Source organism: Trichoplusia ni, chromosome 17 (assembly GCF_003590095.1).
Source record: "Trichoplusia ni isolate ovarian cell line Hi5 chromosome 17, tn1, whole genome shotgun sequence".
Taxonomy (NCBI): domain Eukaryota; kingdom Metazoa; phylum Arthropoda; class Insecta; order Lepidoptera; family Noctuidae; genus Trichoplusia; species Trichoplusia ni.
The window spans coordinates 9,040,232-9,054,826 of NC_039494.1; the positions used below are offsets into that span (position 1 = coordinate 9,040,232).

Consider the following 14,595-nt stretch of genomic DNA (forward strand, 5'->3'; position numbering starts at 1 on the left):
TTGTCACAGGGTTTCCGTGGATCAACGATTGAGCTGAAGCATTTGTGTCTGGAGTACATGACGCCGTGGCTAGCCAACCTAGTGAGGTAAGATATTATGTTAATCTTCTTATATATAAAAATGAATTGCTGTTCGTTAGTCTCGCTACAACTCGAGAACGGCTGAACCGATTTGGCTTATTTTAGGCTTGAAATATTCTCGAAACTCCAGGGAAGGTTTAAGGGTGAAATATTGCGACGATGACATTACGCGGGTGAAATCGCAGGAATCAGATAGTAAAAAATATTTTAACCCCAGAACACTTAAGGAGGGGTGTTATAAGTTTGACGTGTCGTTTTTATGTTTCTCTGTTTCATGATAACACTCGGACTTAACATCAAAGAAAAACATGCCTTAACCTCTCACAAATAAGAACAATATTTTAAAATCAACCATTACCTTCAAACAAAAGAACTATAATTTGTTTATTGCTTCCTGAACCTAACCTGCAAATCAAAGCAAACTTTAACCTTAACAAATAAGACTCAAACTACGTCTCCCACCATCAGATTTTGCAAACCATCCGAAGAATCCCGCCGTCAGAAGCAAGTCGCCCAGATCCTGGAGAAGCTGATCACCCTCACCATCGAGGAGACGGAGATGTACCCCTCCGTCCAGGCCAAGATCTGGGGGTCCATTGGACACGTGCCAGAACTCATAGACATGGTCCTGGATAGCTTCATACAGAGAAGTGTTAATTCTGGTGAGTTGGTTTTATTAAACAGCATAAGTGATTAGATCACAGGTCCGTAGATGGGTGACCGTCTTTGTCATAACGAGTTGCTCCGTGTTTCGGAAGGCTTTAAGGCTTTATAGTTACCGGCACGGATCTTGAGCGCTGACCTTGACCTGCGCAGAAGTGATTGTTTGTGTCCCTTTTGCGGTATGAAGTGAGGTGTGGGGCGGACTCCGCAGCGCATCGCGTCATAGCCGACATGAGGGACGAGTTGAAATTCGTTCGTTGCTGCAGTTGCATACACCTTAAGACGGCTCAAGATTGGCTTTTTATTTTACGATGCGCAAAGCGATCATCACTCTTCCGCCGAGCGCTCAAAATCCGTGCCGGTAACTATAACTGGGTTGAGAAGGTCAGATAGGCAGTCGCTCTTTGTAAAACACTGGTACTTAGCTGCATCCGGTTAGACTGGAAGCCAAAACTAACATAGTTGGGAAAAGGCTAGGCCGATATGATGATGTATTCCGACTATAGATATTAATAATATTCTTTCTTCTAACAGGCCTTGGATCACCAATGATAGAAATAATGGCGGACACAGCTGTGGCCCTCGCCTCAGCAAACGTTCAACTCGTATCAAAGAAGGTCATAGGACGGATGTGTAGGGTAAGTTAAGCAGACCATACCAAGGTTTGGAAAAAGACGGGCGGTTAAATATGTATATTTTTGTGGTGTTTTTCTGTGTTTGGTGTTGGCTTTGCATGTGTATTTTATATTTGTTTAGTCTGAATTGATAGCGACCTTTATTATAGTACGCTAGAGTGACTTGTATTATAGTACTCTGTCCAGCGTTTTGTAATAAAGGTCTGTTATGATTGATGTAAATTATTAATTGTTTCTTGAAAGCTTTTGTATAAAAGTTTAATTATTTAACTTTCTATAGTTTTGAAAAATATCGTTTTTGGTTTCTTATTTCTGGGTGGGTGATTTTTGTTTAGCGCTTAATACTAAAATTTCGTAAACGCTTGCAGAGTGAAAATTTTGAACAAAATACTTATTTAACTTTTTTCTTAGTTTTGATTTTATTGTAATGGAAAGATTAGCGCTGTACGTATGTAAAAATGTACATTTAAATCGTTGGTCAGTGTATCTTTATTTTTATTTATAACAGAAGATAAAAGTTGAAATAGTTTGGTATACGGTAAAAATATTATTTTGTTAACAGGCGTTACCATTTCCTTTTTTTTGCCAAGCAATGCGACTGTATGCTTAAAAAAAATTAACTATTTATGAATTTAATTTTTCCATCTCTAAATGATACCATTTCAACTTAAGTCTTCTTAAAGTCGATGTAAAAATTATGTACAGACACAAAATGTATGTATTTAACGAAATACGAATCATAACTACCTATGTCTCTATATGGGGAAGTTTTGACCGTTGATCACCACGCAAGCTCGTAGGGGATTGACGATTTCTGATTTAATATTTGAAATTCAGGATCCTTAACCACGTTTTGCTTTATCATTTGTTAGTAAAAATGTAATAAAAAAATAAAGAATTCTTGCACTAGACTTTAATCCTTGTGTCCCGATATTTCACAAACATTCAAATCTCATGCACAAAGACACCCAGACTTAGAACAAGCATTTGTGGATCACACAAATGCTTGTCCAACGCGAAGTCACATCATATCAATACTATGGGCTTTTAAAAAGAATATGCCTATGAACCCGTTAATAAAACTACAGGGATATCAGATCTATTCTACTTAAATATTATGATAATAATACTAGCCTATTACATCCCACTGCTGGGCACAAGCCTCTCCCCATATAAGAAATAGACATTGATCACCACGCTAGCTCACTGCCGGTTGGAAATTCAGATTTCAATATAGCAAAAATTAAATAAATTAATTTCGCTAAATATAAACTTATTTGTGTTTGGTACATAATATAAGGGTATGTTTACAAAGACGCGGAGTTTGGCGGAGCGGAGCGGAGTGAACTAAGAAACAGCCAATTTACTCCGTATCAATAGAGATAGTGTAAAGTAACATTTTGGAACATTCAAAATCATTTAAAAATAAAACTACTTTTACGGATTTTATCTCGGTTTAATTTTGGATTTTAGTTCCCGACGTTTCAGTTTCAATGTCTAACATTCGCGTAAACCTAAGAAACCACTATCAAAGGTTTATCACAAGTAGGCCGTTTTCCAGGCACTTTCAAAACGTTACAGTGATGACTCTAGTAGCACGGTTCCAAAGTGTCATTCTTATGGAGAAGAACTGGCAAGAAACTCCATTTATTGCCTCCTAACTCATTTGACTGCACGGATAGCCGAGTGGTTGAGGTCACCACGCCAAACCTACCGAGCGCGACGTGTCGACAGAGCGATCCCCGCGTAGGACAAGCATTTGTGTGGTCCACGAATGCTTGTTCTGAGTCTGGGTGTCTTGAATTGTATGTTTGTAAAACCCCCGCAACACACAGGGATTCAATTCCTTACAGTGAGAATCGTTTTATAAAAATAAATAAATAATGTTCTACAATTTTCACACAACGCTATCTAGTCTGTCTCAAACTAAGCAGAGCTTGTATTATGAGTACTAGACAACTGATAAACATACTTTTATATTTCTAAATACATACATATTACACAATATACATAAATTACCCCCAGACACAGAACAAAATGATCGTGCTCAACATATAAACATTTGTCCTGGGTGGGAATCGATCCCACGTCCTCCGGTATAGCAGTCAGGGCCACTAGCCGCTAGACCAACAGGCCAGTAAGATTGGCTATTAGCTATTGACTCCGCTCCGGCCCGCCAAACTCTGCGTCCATGTAAACGCACCCTAAGTGTATTGTGTGTCCCACAGGCCCTATCCAAACTGCCCAATAATATCCTGGGTCCCGTCACCCCGGCCACTGTGAGTTGTACCTTTTTATTTTTTTAGTTTCTTTATTTTTACTTTTTATTTTTTTTACTTTTAGCGATTTTTTTTTGTTTTTTCTTTTGTGGTTTGTGTGTGTAAGCATTTGTTGGGTGTTTTACTTTACGTACTAAAAAAAATATGTTCACTGTCCCGAAATTCAAAAGTTTTTAATTTTCTGGTATAATTTTGTACATAATAAATTCATTATTAAGATGTTTTCTAGAAATTATAAAGTTGATGAAGTAAAATACCTGCATATAAATCTTCTCAAAACAAATTCTGACCAAATGGGTGATTTGAAAGATTTATTAATGAGAAACAGATTTTTGGCGAAATCATTCCGCCTGTTTTTAAAATCATTTGTCATAAGTAAGACTATAATTATGGGGATTTTTCTTTCTTATTAATATTTTTACGATTCAACTAAATAACATTATCTTTAAAATACTCGATTGTGCATTATACACTCAAACCATGCCACTTTTGACCTTGTACTCAAATTTTACTCAATAATAAGTTGTTCTTAAGTGCAAATCTATTTTGCTAGTGTACAAAACCAACCACTTTTAAAAGAGGATTGATGTTGAATCAAGTTGAGCATAATACTTAGCCGGGTCCAGTCTGGATGAGGCTGGCACAGGACCATAGAAATTGGCACGAGAAAGGGGAGGAGTATGCCCAGCACTAGGAGGACAAAAGCTGTGGATGATGAAGACGATAATGATGATGATGACAATGATGATGATGGTTATTGTGATTGTGATGATGATGATGATGATGAATACTTACAAAAAATCACAACGCTTACCATAAGCTGTCCTTATAAGAAACCTCGTCAAGTCTTACCAATAATTCCGCCTAAGCAGTTAAAGACTAGACTGCTTAGATCTCTTGGAAAAACTATTGGCTGGATAATGACGATATGGATAATTGACGACCTCCGTGGTCGAGTGGCGTACGCACCGGTTTCAGGGTGTCGCTAGCTCTGAGGTCCCGGGTTCGATCCCCGGTCGGGTCAAGGTAACAAAAAACACATTTCTACATTGTCTCGGGTCTGGGTGTTTGTGGTACCTTCGTTGTATCTGAATTCCATAACACAAGTGCTTTAGCAACTTATTTTGGGTTCAGAACAATGTATGTGATGTTGTCTGCATTAAGTCTAAATTTCGCATCGAAATGAACAAATGCTTAAATTAAAAGTCTTTTCAATTTGGTATAAACTTGAGACCGATTTAAATTTGAGTTTTCTTTGAGTACAAGGATTAGCGCCGATTTACGCGTTTAGAGTGTTTTCTTTTGTTTTTGCTATGATTTTTTATTTGCGCACGTCGCTTTCTAGGCACCGAATCACTGACATAGCATTTGAAATTATGTTAAGTGTCAATTATGGAGAGTAGGTATAAAGTATTTATTTGATATAAATAAAGTGTTGGGTTAAGTTAAACCCTTATCACATAGGGGTCTCAATTCTCGTACTTTCTAAATATGCATATGAAACTTCATTAATATCGGTCAAGCTGTTTCGCAGGAACATGGACATTGTGACACGAGAATTTTACATAATAATATAAGATAATAAGAAATCACTCAGATAAATTGGTATTATCTGTTATCAAATGAGAGATAGAATTGAAATTTTTTTATATGAATATAGAAAACAAGGATAAATATATTTTTTTAAATGAGGTTAATGCTTTAAAATTATATTAATTAAAACATAAATAAAAAAATACTTATAAACAAAATAAAGGGTATTGTAATTCATTTATATGATTTTGGAAAATGTAATAGTTAGGCTGTTAATGTATTTCTTCTGCCGCTATAACAAGGAATACTGAAAATAAAGATCGACTTTAAGCAACGATTGTTACAGTCATATATTTACTAGTATCTGACAGAAAATCTAAGAGTACCTACGAATTAGTTTAGATTTCTGGTTTTCAAAATGAGACTGAATTCTTCATGCTAGAATGTAACATAAACCAAAACCACTGTTTTCATTAAAAGTTCTTCACTTTAGCATCCACTGATCTTCAACGCCGTGACTTGGAGAAGACCATCATACTGTTCGACGCATTTTCAGAAGCTCTGGTGTCCGAAGTCTACAATCTCCAACACCAGAGCTTCTGGATCTATGTCGCCAGTATCTACCTGGACGCTCAAGACTCAAGAGTTTTTGAAGAAAATACCGCCGTACACTATACAGCTTGGCGTTACCTTGGAGACAGTCATTTGACACACGGTTAGGGTTGTTAGCTATTAATCATAGAGTCATGATAGATTTCAATAATAAATATATTTAAAAAATCGAAATACCCACGTTTTCACTGTAATGACATTCCATTCAAATTTTACTTAAATCGATCCAGTAGTTTTCATAGTTGTGAATTGTATTGTCATCGGATTTGAAGCTACCCTGAAAATTTCAGCCTGCTAGCTTATCGGAAAGTGCTTCAAAATTCAGTTAAAAAATTCAACCGGAACGATAAACAAACAAGAAAAGTGAGTGTATAAAAACGTGGGAAAATATAGCAGGCATTACGTTTCCTCGCAACAGCACGTCGCTTCGCACGGTAACAACTAGGCAAAGGACCTTGTAAGTACTCATGTCTCATGTTCGGTCATTTGGCGGCAAAATAATATCACAAATACAAGTCGTACATACAGGTAATACAAAGTTGCCTTTTTATAAAGAGTTAAAAACTACATTGTCTGAACTTTAAAAGAGGCGATTACCCGTATTTTTCGACATTTCTTCTCATGGTAGCGAGTTACGAAATGTCGACTCCAGCTAGCTTAAAAAATATGACATGTAAAAGTGATGACGTCTATCCTATTTGCAGAATTAATTATTTCATTTCATTAGATAAAAAAAAATCGAATTTAATATTTAATTGTATATGTATGTCAAATTACTGTCACCAATGAAGCGCCACGTCTGGAGAATTTTTTTTGGATCATAGGTTCACACCTTCAGGTCACAGCCAGCCAGTTTTGTGGCCGCATATGTCGATGGCATCGTTATACCATCAACATATGCATCCATTACTCTGTGCAATCCTCGTGTGGTCTGATGCCTTCGAACCATGGATTTAGAAGCTCAGTAAGAATTGCCCTACACCCTTTAGCAACCCTGGAGGTAACAACGCCTGTCTGACAGAATTAAAACGTTGTATTCTACTCTACTAATTTTATAAACGCGAACGTTTGTATGTATGGATGGAGGATGTTTTTACCTCTTTCACGTAAAAACCACTGAACGGATTTAGACGATTCTTAAATGATGTAACGGTTTACTCACGCGTATTTATCGGGGTAGCCCGACTAGTTTCGGACCCATCCGGAGTCTTTTATCATGAGCAGACGCGGCGGGATCGCGAGTCGAACCGGTCGGATTTAGACGATGCTCATTACACAGATAGTTTATAACCTAGATTAATACATACGATAGTTATTTATTCCGATTTTATTTTCCCGTGGGATCATTTTCCATTTGTAGCGGACAGGCCCGCGGGCAACAGCTAGTTGTTTATACTACTTAAATTGCACTACATACAATTAGGTAGGTTAGCACAGCGAAACTGACAAGAGAATTGAAGAATCTAAAACAAACCAAAGGGCCCCGTTGGCTCAATTTATCACATTTCGATTGATATGAAGTATCGGAATAAAATGTCACGAATTTTAAACTATGTTTCATTTTCAGCATAATTTTCGTTTGCTTCCATTTTTTGTTGAACACAATTGGCCAAAACATCCGCATTCCAAATTCCTTATGTGTTTTTTAGATATGTTTATTAATAGTGAGCTTCTGTAGTTTTATTATAAGGATACGATTTTTATAAATAGCTATGTACAAAGAATTTGTAAGTGCATTCATGTCCCTAAGTCCAACAGTGGACTACACAGGCTGTATCGTAACAAAATAATTTTTATTTCCGACTATCACTTATTGATAATACCAGTGGTCTATTTATTAAAGTAAAAGAATATACAAGTAGCAAAATACAACAATAAAAATATGCAAAACAACTTAAAAAACAAGATGTCAAATAATATTCACAAGTCAATATTCTACACTAAGTTTTGAGGTCACTACACCAAACCCACACGGCGTGACTTATCGCGGGTTAGATCCCCGCGTGGGACAAGCGTTTGTGTGATCCACGAATGCTTGTCCTGCGTCTTGGTGTCTTTGTGCATGTGACTTGGATGTTTGTGAAACTCCCTGCGACAATATCCCTAACTGCGAGAGTATTTTTGTTAGAATGAGAAAAGAAGTTTCTAGAATATGATTATATGAATGTGTTGTAGGTGGTGGACAAGACTTGCCATTCTCCGACTGCCATGTTGGAACAGCACATGATGTGGGATGACATCGCTATCCTGGCCAGATATCTTGTAAGTATATCAAATAGTAGAAGGCTTGCTTCATAATATGTAGCCTATTAGGGCTGATGCCTGCCGGGGCAGCGAGATATTCTGAAAGGGTTACCGTGGCCCCGATAAACGAAGGGTAAAAGAACATGGGTGGGTTTTAATCAGTAGCAGTCTGACACTCCTTTCCGGTGAACCTAAAGCGGAAGGAGTCATTTGATGATTTCTCCATCAAAAAAACTGGAGTCTGTTAAATTCTGTCAAAAATGTTCGAGCCATTCGAGTGATAGAGGAGAAAATGAACAAAACGCTGGAGTTAGTGTCAGCGTTTGTAACTTTCGTCGCATGATGTGATGTAGCTAGTCAATATTGATGGCACGAATAGCCAAGTGTTCCGATTGACAATAATACTTATCTATTATCGGGAAAACTTATGTATTTAATTACTGGGATTGCCAGTCAAAAAATCTGGGGCGCGAGGCCCCTGCGACCCCGGGCCCCGTTTGCCACCTCCAAAGGCCACCACTGGGTCGATCCTCCAGTTGGGATTAATTATTGATTTAATAAAGTGCAGCCGAAGATAGATCTCGATGGCGTGCAATAAGGAAGCCTATGTCCAGCACTAGACGTATAGGGGCTGATGATGATGATGAAATTTCCGTAGTCTGTATTATAACCTTCAACATTTCCTCTCCACCCAGCTAATGCTCTCGTTCAACAACTGCCTGGACGTGGCCCGCCACCTGCCGTACTTGTTCCACACGGTCACGTTCCTCGTGTGTTCGGGCACGGTGTCCATGCGCGCGGCCACGCACGGGCTCGTCATCAACATTATACACTCGCTGTGTACGTGCACGACGCCCAGCTTCTCAGGTCAGTACTTAACATAATTATTTAATGAATTTAAAAAATGACTCTTACGGCTTTTGTCGCGGTTTAATTTTAGATGCCCGGCGTTTTGAACCTTTGCAGGTATAATTATCTAAAATTAACCTTTTTTAATGTCTAACATTCGCGTAAACCTAAGAAACCACTAGATTAAAAAAAGTCTAAAAACCTACGTTTTAAAATGTCCATTCAAATTTTATCAAAATTGGCATAGAAGAGCTCTATTATTGCCAGCACACTGTTTTATAGTTTGGTGATTATTTTTGCCTCCTTCTTTTATACATTCACTTTTTTGTTTGTTTGTTTGTCGTTCCGTTTGGATTTTTGCAAGACAATTTTGAAACACTTCCCGATAAGCTAGCAGACTGAAATTTTCAGGGTAGCTTCAAACCCGATGACAATGCAATTAACGTCAATAAAATGGCTGGACTGGCTTTGATACAATTTAAAAACGTGGGTTTTTAGATACTTTTGAATTTATTTTTTTGTTGAATTATGATAACGTGTTATTTTTGTATAAATAATAAGCCTATTTCCACAGAGGACACCCAGCGCGTTCTCCGCCTCTCTCTCGATGAGTTCGCTCTGCCCAAGTTCTACCAGATGTTCGGCATCTCGAAGGTCAAGTCGGCCGCCGTCACCGCCTTCAGGAGCCCTTATAACCGACACGCTAACGATTGGTAAGGAAAAAAAATTGGGTTTTTTATTCCTTAAGATTTGTGATAATGTTTTTTTCAATAGTAGCTAAACTACAACTGCCCAAGTTGATCGATCACAGGTCAAGATACACTTGATACGGTGGGCCCTAGTGATGAAAAGCCTGGAAACTGAGTAGTCGAAATGAAAAGTATATTTTACTCTTTACCATATTCAACCAGTCTTACTAAGGGGTATCGTGTTGCCCAGGTAACTGGGTTGAGGAGGTCAGATAAGTGGTCGCTTCTTATAAAACACTGGCAGCTGCATCCAGTTAAACTTGAAGCCGACCAACATAGTTGGGAAAATTCTAGGATTATAATGACGGTTTTTAATTCTCCCGCCGTATAAAACTTAATCTCACCCAAGAGCAACCAGACTCAGGGCTGTAATAACAGTTTTCTTCAAAAAACGGAGGACCCCGTTATCACATAGATGGTCACCCTTCCACGAGTCGACTATATCAAGTGTAGCTTAACCTGTTATCGACTTGTGCAGTTGTAGTGTAGCCATGCGTTAAAGCAGACTCAGGACTGTAATAACAGTTGTCTTCAAAAAACGGAGGAACTCGTTATCACATAGATGGTCACCCATCCACGGGCCGACCACTTCAACTGTAGCTTAACCTGTAATCGACTTGCAGTTGTAGTGTAGCCACGTCTTAAAAACCATGCTTTTATGCGACCTTATTTAGCTAAGCTTAACCTCTTCGTCTATTATTCTAGGTACTCTGAACACTCATACTCTTGCCCGGAAGCGGCCGGTGCGTGTACGGGCGGGTCGCACACGGACCGCGAGCGTCTGCCGCTCCAGTCGCTGGAGATCATCACCGACGCTCTGCTAGAGATCATGGAGGCATGCATGAGGGATATACCCGACTGTGATTGGCTGCAGACTTGGTGAGTGGTCTCAATAGAGCTATTAATTAGCTGTCCTGGCGTACTACGTACGGCAGGCCTAACAGTCCATGATAACAGACGAAAATACTTATTCCCTCGCTTTTATAAATTCATTTTCTTGTTTGTTTGTTTGTCGTTCCGGTTGTATTTTTGCAACTCAATTTTGAGGCCGGACAGAGTGTAAAAATCTAAGGGAGGCCTTTACCATGCAGTAGGACTTTAATGGCTGAAAAAAATTGAGGGACTTCCCGATAAGCTAGCAAGCTAAAATTTTCAGGGACGCTGTACGGCGGTTAAGGTTTAGTCAGTAAGAGTCTGACACTACCCACTTCCTCCCCCGAGGAGGTGGGTGTCCATGAGGATTCCCCCGCCTAACCAAAAAAAAAAAGGCTAAAATTTTTAGGGTAGCTTCAAACACGATGTCAAAGTAATTTATAACCATAAAAACTGACAAAATTTGATAAAATGTGATATTGAAAAATGTGGGTATTTAGATATCAACAACAACAACATCGTTGTCAGTCCTCATTCTTATTTAAAGTATGTATTTTCATAATGTATTTTGTAATAATATATTTTGTTCAGGACATCTCTGGCGAAGAGTTTCGCGTTTTGCTTCAACCCCGCTTTACAGCCTCGGGCGTTGATCGTATTTGGATGTATTAGTAAGTTTTCCTTTATTTTTAACAAACTAAATATCAATACTATTTTCCATATTCAATGGTATTTACCCCAAAAGCATGGTTAAATTAATTAATTTATGGGGTTCCGAACCCAAAGGATAAAAATTGAACCCTATTATCAAGATTACGCTGTCTGTCCGTCTGTCAGCCCGTACATCCTTATCTAGAGTATATCACATACAACCGTGATAACAGTTTATTTTTTTACAAATGATTTATCTGTACGTAATTTGTACGGAACCTTCAATACCTGAAATTTGACTCGTTCTTGACCGGATTTTTCAATATTAACCCAGTCACAAACTTACGATTCAGCCCAACAGAGGGTATTCATTTAAATAACATACCCTTTCTTCTAACAGGCAAGAACATAACAGATGATGATATGAAACAACTCCTGCGCATATTGGTGAAGGCTCTCGAATCATTCAACGATTTAGCGTTGCTGGAGGCTCTCATCATGTCTCTGACTAGATTACAACCTTTGTTGTACCCGGTAAGTAATAATACTATTTTAGAATTTTATTTATGTGAGTTATCTGGATTTTCAGTCATAAAGTTTCTATGCTTTTTAATATGAAGGTTTGTATTTGAACAAGCTTACTATGAACCCAGGTTGTATGATCACACAAAACTGACTATGCGCGATTTGTCGTGGGTTCGATCCCCGTTCAGTACAAGCGTTTGTATGGTCCACGAATGCTTGTCCTGAGTCTTTGTGTCTTTGTTATCGCAATAAGGATTAAATACCTTATTGCGATAGACGTAAAACAAACACTACTCGTTGAATCCAGCGTTCTCAAAAAAAAAGTCATGTAAAAGTGATAATATATCCTACTTGCAGAATAAATGAATTCATATCAAACCAACAAATTTGGTTCTTAAATTCATCGCATTAAGGCCCGTTTTCCGACACTAAATAATATCTAGACTTATACTTTATTTGTATAACCCAGGCCTCACCAATCCACAAGGCGTTGTTCTGGGTGGCGCTGTCGGTGCTACAGTTGGACGAGCCCACGCTGTACGCGGCCGGACTCGCCTTCATGGAGCAGAACCTTCATACCCTGGAGTCGCAGGGACAGTTCCAGACCAAGGTTAGTCATCATCATCATCTCAGCCTGTAGCTCTCCACTGCTGGTCATGGCCTCTTGACGTTCTCCAGCGCGACTGGTCCATTGCCACCTGCATCCAACGAGACCCATCGGTTTTTACCAGGTCGTCGGTCCATCTGGCAGGTGGCCGTCCCTCGCTGCGTTTGGTGTATTTTTAGTTTAGTTTTAAGAAGCTAAGCTATGAAGACTGTTATATTTTTGGTGACTTGAATGCTTAAACAAACCACGCGCGACACAAGGATTAAATTCCTTAGTTTGTGTTTTTTTTTAATTAAAAGTACAAAGATATTACAGTTTAATAAAAAGTTACAAAACGTGAAAACCCTGAAAATATTCTTTTTTTCGACGGTCAGGTAAAAACCGATTATATTATCGATTTTCACGATGATATTCGTTATAACTTTAATAAAATTTTATCTTTCAGACATTGGAACAAGTGATGATGGAGACTCGAGAGCCCTTGGAGTGGCACTTCAAGCAAATGGACCACGCTGTAGGACTGAGGTAATTAAATTAAATTGAATAATGTAATATTAAACATGGTGCTGTTCATTTGTTACTTGAACTTGGCTCGACACGCTACCGCGTTTCTAGACTCAAAATACGAATCTGGAATTAGAATTCGCAGTGAAAATAGTAATAGTAATTTGTTAGAGCAAAATTTTAGTAATAGTAGTTAAAAAGTTAAAAGTTAAATTTTACAATCCGATTTCTTTAACTGTCTAACATCATTTTGTCTGCAGTATTAACAGCGTACGCAGAAATAGGTTTCCGATTTACACCTTTGGTATTGGTATACAGTATCGCAATTTTCTTACGGAACCCTAATATTTTCAAAATAAATTATAGCCTATGTTCAGCGGGAATAATGTAGCTTCTAGGCAGTGAAAGAATTTTTCAAATCAAACATGTTTTCAGCAAATAAATCTTTCCTCTTTGTAATATTAATATAGATAAAAAAAAATGATTCTTAATCTCTGTTTGTGGTAAAGTTTCCGCTCGAACTTCCACTTCGCGCTGGTGGGTCACCTGCTGAAGGGCTACCGGCACCCGGCGGCGGGCACGGTGTCGCGCGCCAGCCGCGTGCTGGCGCGCCTGCTGGCGCTGGCCGCCGCCGCCAGCAAGCACCGGGACAAGTTCCACGTCACCAGGGACACTGTCGCCTACCTCACTGGTGAGACGAGATCAAAAGTTTTTATTGAATTTTATTTTACTGACATCGTTTTTAAGATTATTGTCACTAACGCTATGGATCCCGGTCCGAAATGAATTTTATTTTTTTATTTCCAAAACTATTCAAGTTATTGAAAATTTTTGTTTCCTCATTGATGTAGCATCAAAAGTTGAAAATTTTACAGATCTTGGATAACGGCATTTTAGTTATACCACGGCAGAATTACAGGGTTTACCCTAATGCGACAGCTATGCACTTAAACTTAAAAAAAATGTAACACATTACATTTTTAAAACGTAACAGTACTGACTCTAGTTGCACGGTTCCCAAGTGTCATTCTTGCGGAGAAGAACCGGCAAGAATTCTATTAAAATTTCTCTTTTAAAAATAAATTGTCTATTATAAATAAATTTGATTAAGGGCCGATTTTTCAATCGCCAGATAACTTTTATTCGATGAATATATTTAACGTTTTGACAGCTTTTGTATAGAAAATATGTCAAACGGCCATATTTATTCTTCAGATAAAAAAATATCTGACGGTTGAAAATTCAGGCCTAAATCTAACAATATAAATTAGTTTAATCCGTCAGACAGATTTACAAAAATAAACAGATCAAGATAAACATATATTTATCTGTGTAACATAAATATAAATGTTAATGTGGATCGACAAAATAGATTTTTTAGTCAAATTCCCTATTCATGCAATCTTTATATTGTAGCATTGGTTTGCGTGAGTGAGGAAGTTCGATCCCGCTGCCACGTGAAACACTCGCTGCCGAAATGGTTACCGGACAACTGCGACCATTACTGCCCGGCCGCTGAACATCATCAGGTCAGTCTAGCCATAGCTTGGAGAAATATTGAGCTACAAGTACGTAAATAATGACTACACGGATAGCCGAGTGGTTGAAGTCACCACGCCCAACCGTAGGGCAAGCATTTGTGTGATCCACGAGTTCAAACCGCCTACTATCTATAGATAAGGGTTGTATAACCCTAACATTTTTTTAAAATCTTATGTATTATAATTTTTTCTACTCCAAAAATGCTAGAAATAATTCATAAATCATAATATGGCAAAACAACCTGCACCG

General features: G+C 38.2%; 1 protein-coding gene across 5 annotated transcripts in view; it reads left to right on the plus strand.

Moving 5' to 3' along the window:
* The window catches only part of LOC113502257 (neurofibromin), a 70,398-nt gene that overhangs the window by 40,595 nt on the left and 15,208 nt on the right, over positions 1-14,595 (plus strand). For all 5 annotated transcript variants that reach the window (XM_026883749.1, XM_026883750.1, XM_026883751.1 and 2 more), the window contains 14 exons: positions 10-86; positions 549-742; positions 1,278-1,381; positions 3,607-3,657; positions 7,978-8,064; positions 8,742-8,913; positions 9,470-9,608; positions 10,350-10,523; positions 11,109-11,188; positions 11,569-11,702; positions 12,163-12,303; positions 12,746-12,825; positions 13,314-13,495; positions 14,221-14,333. In XM_026883749.1, coding sequence (XP_026739550.1) covers positions 10-86; positions 549-742; positions 1,278-1,381; positions 3,607-3,657; positions 7,978-8,064; positions 8,742-8,913; positions 9,470-9,608; positions 10,350-10,523; positions 11,109-11,188; positions 11,569-11,702; positions 12,163-12,303; positions 12,746-12,825; positions 13,314-13,495; positions 14,221-14,333 — 1,728 coding nt within the window. The remainder of the gene's footprint in view (positions 1-9; positions 87-548; positions 743-1,277; positions 1,382-3,606; positions 3,658-7,977; positions 8,065-8,741; positions 8,914-9,469; positions 9,609-10,349; positions 10,524-11,108; positions 11,189-11,568; positions 11,703-12,162; positions 12,304-12,745; positions 12,826-13,313; positions 13,496-14,220; positions 14,334-14,595) is intronic.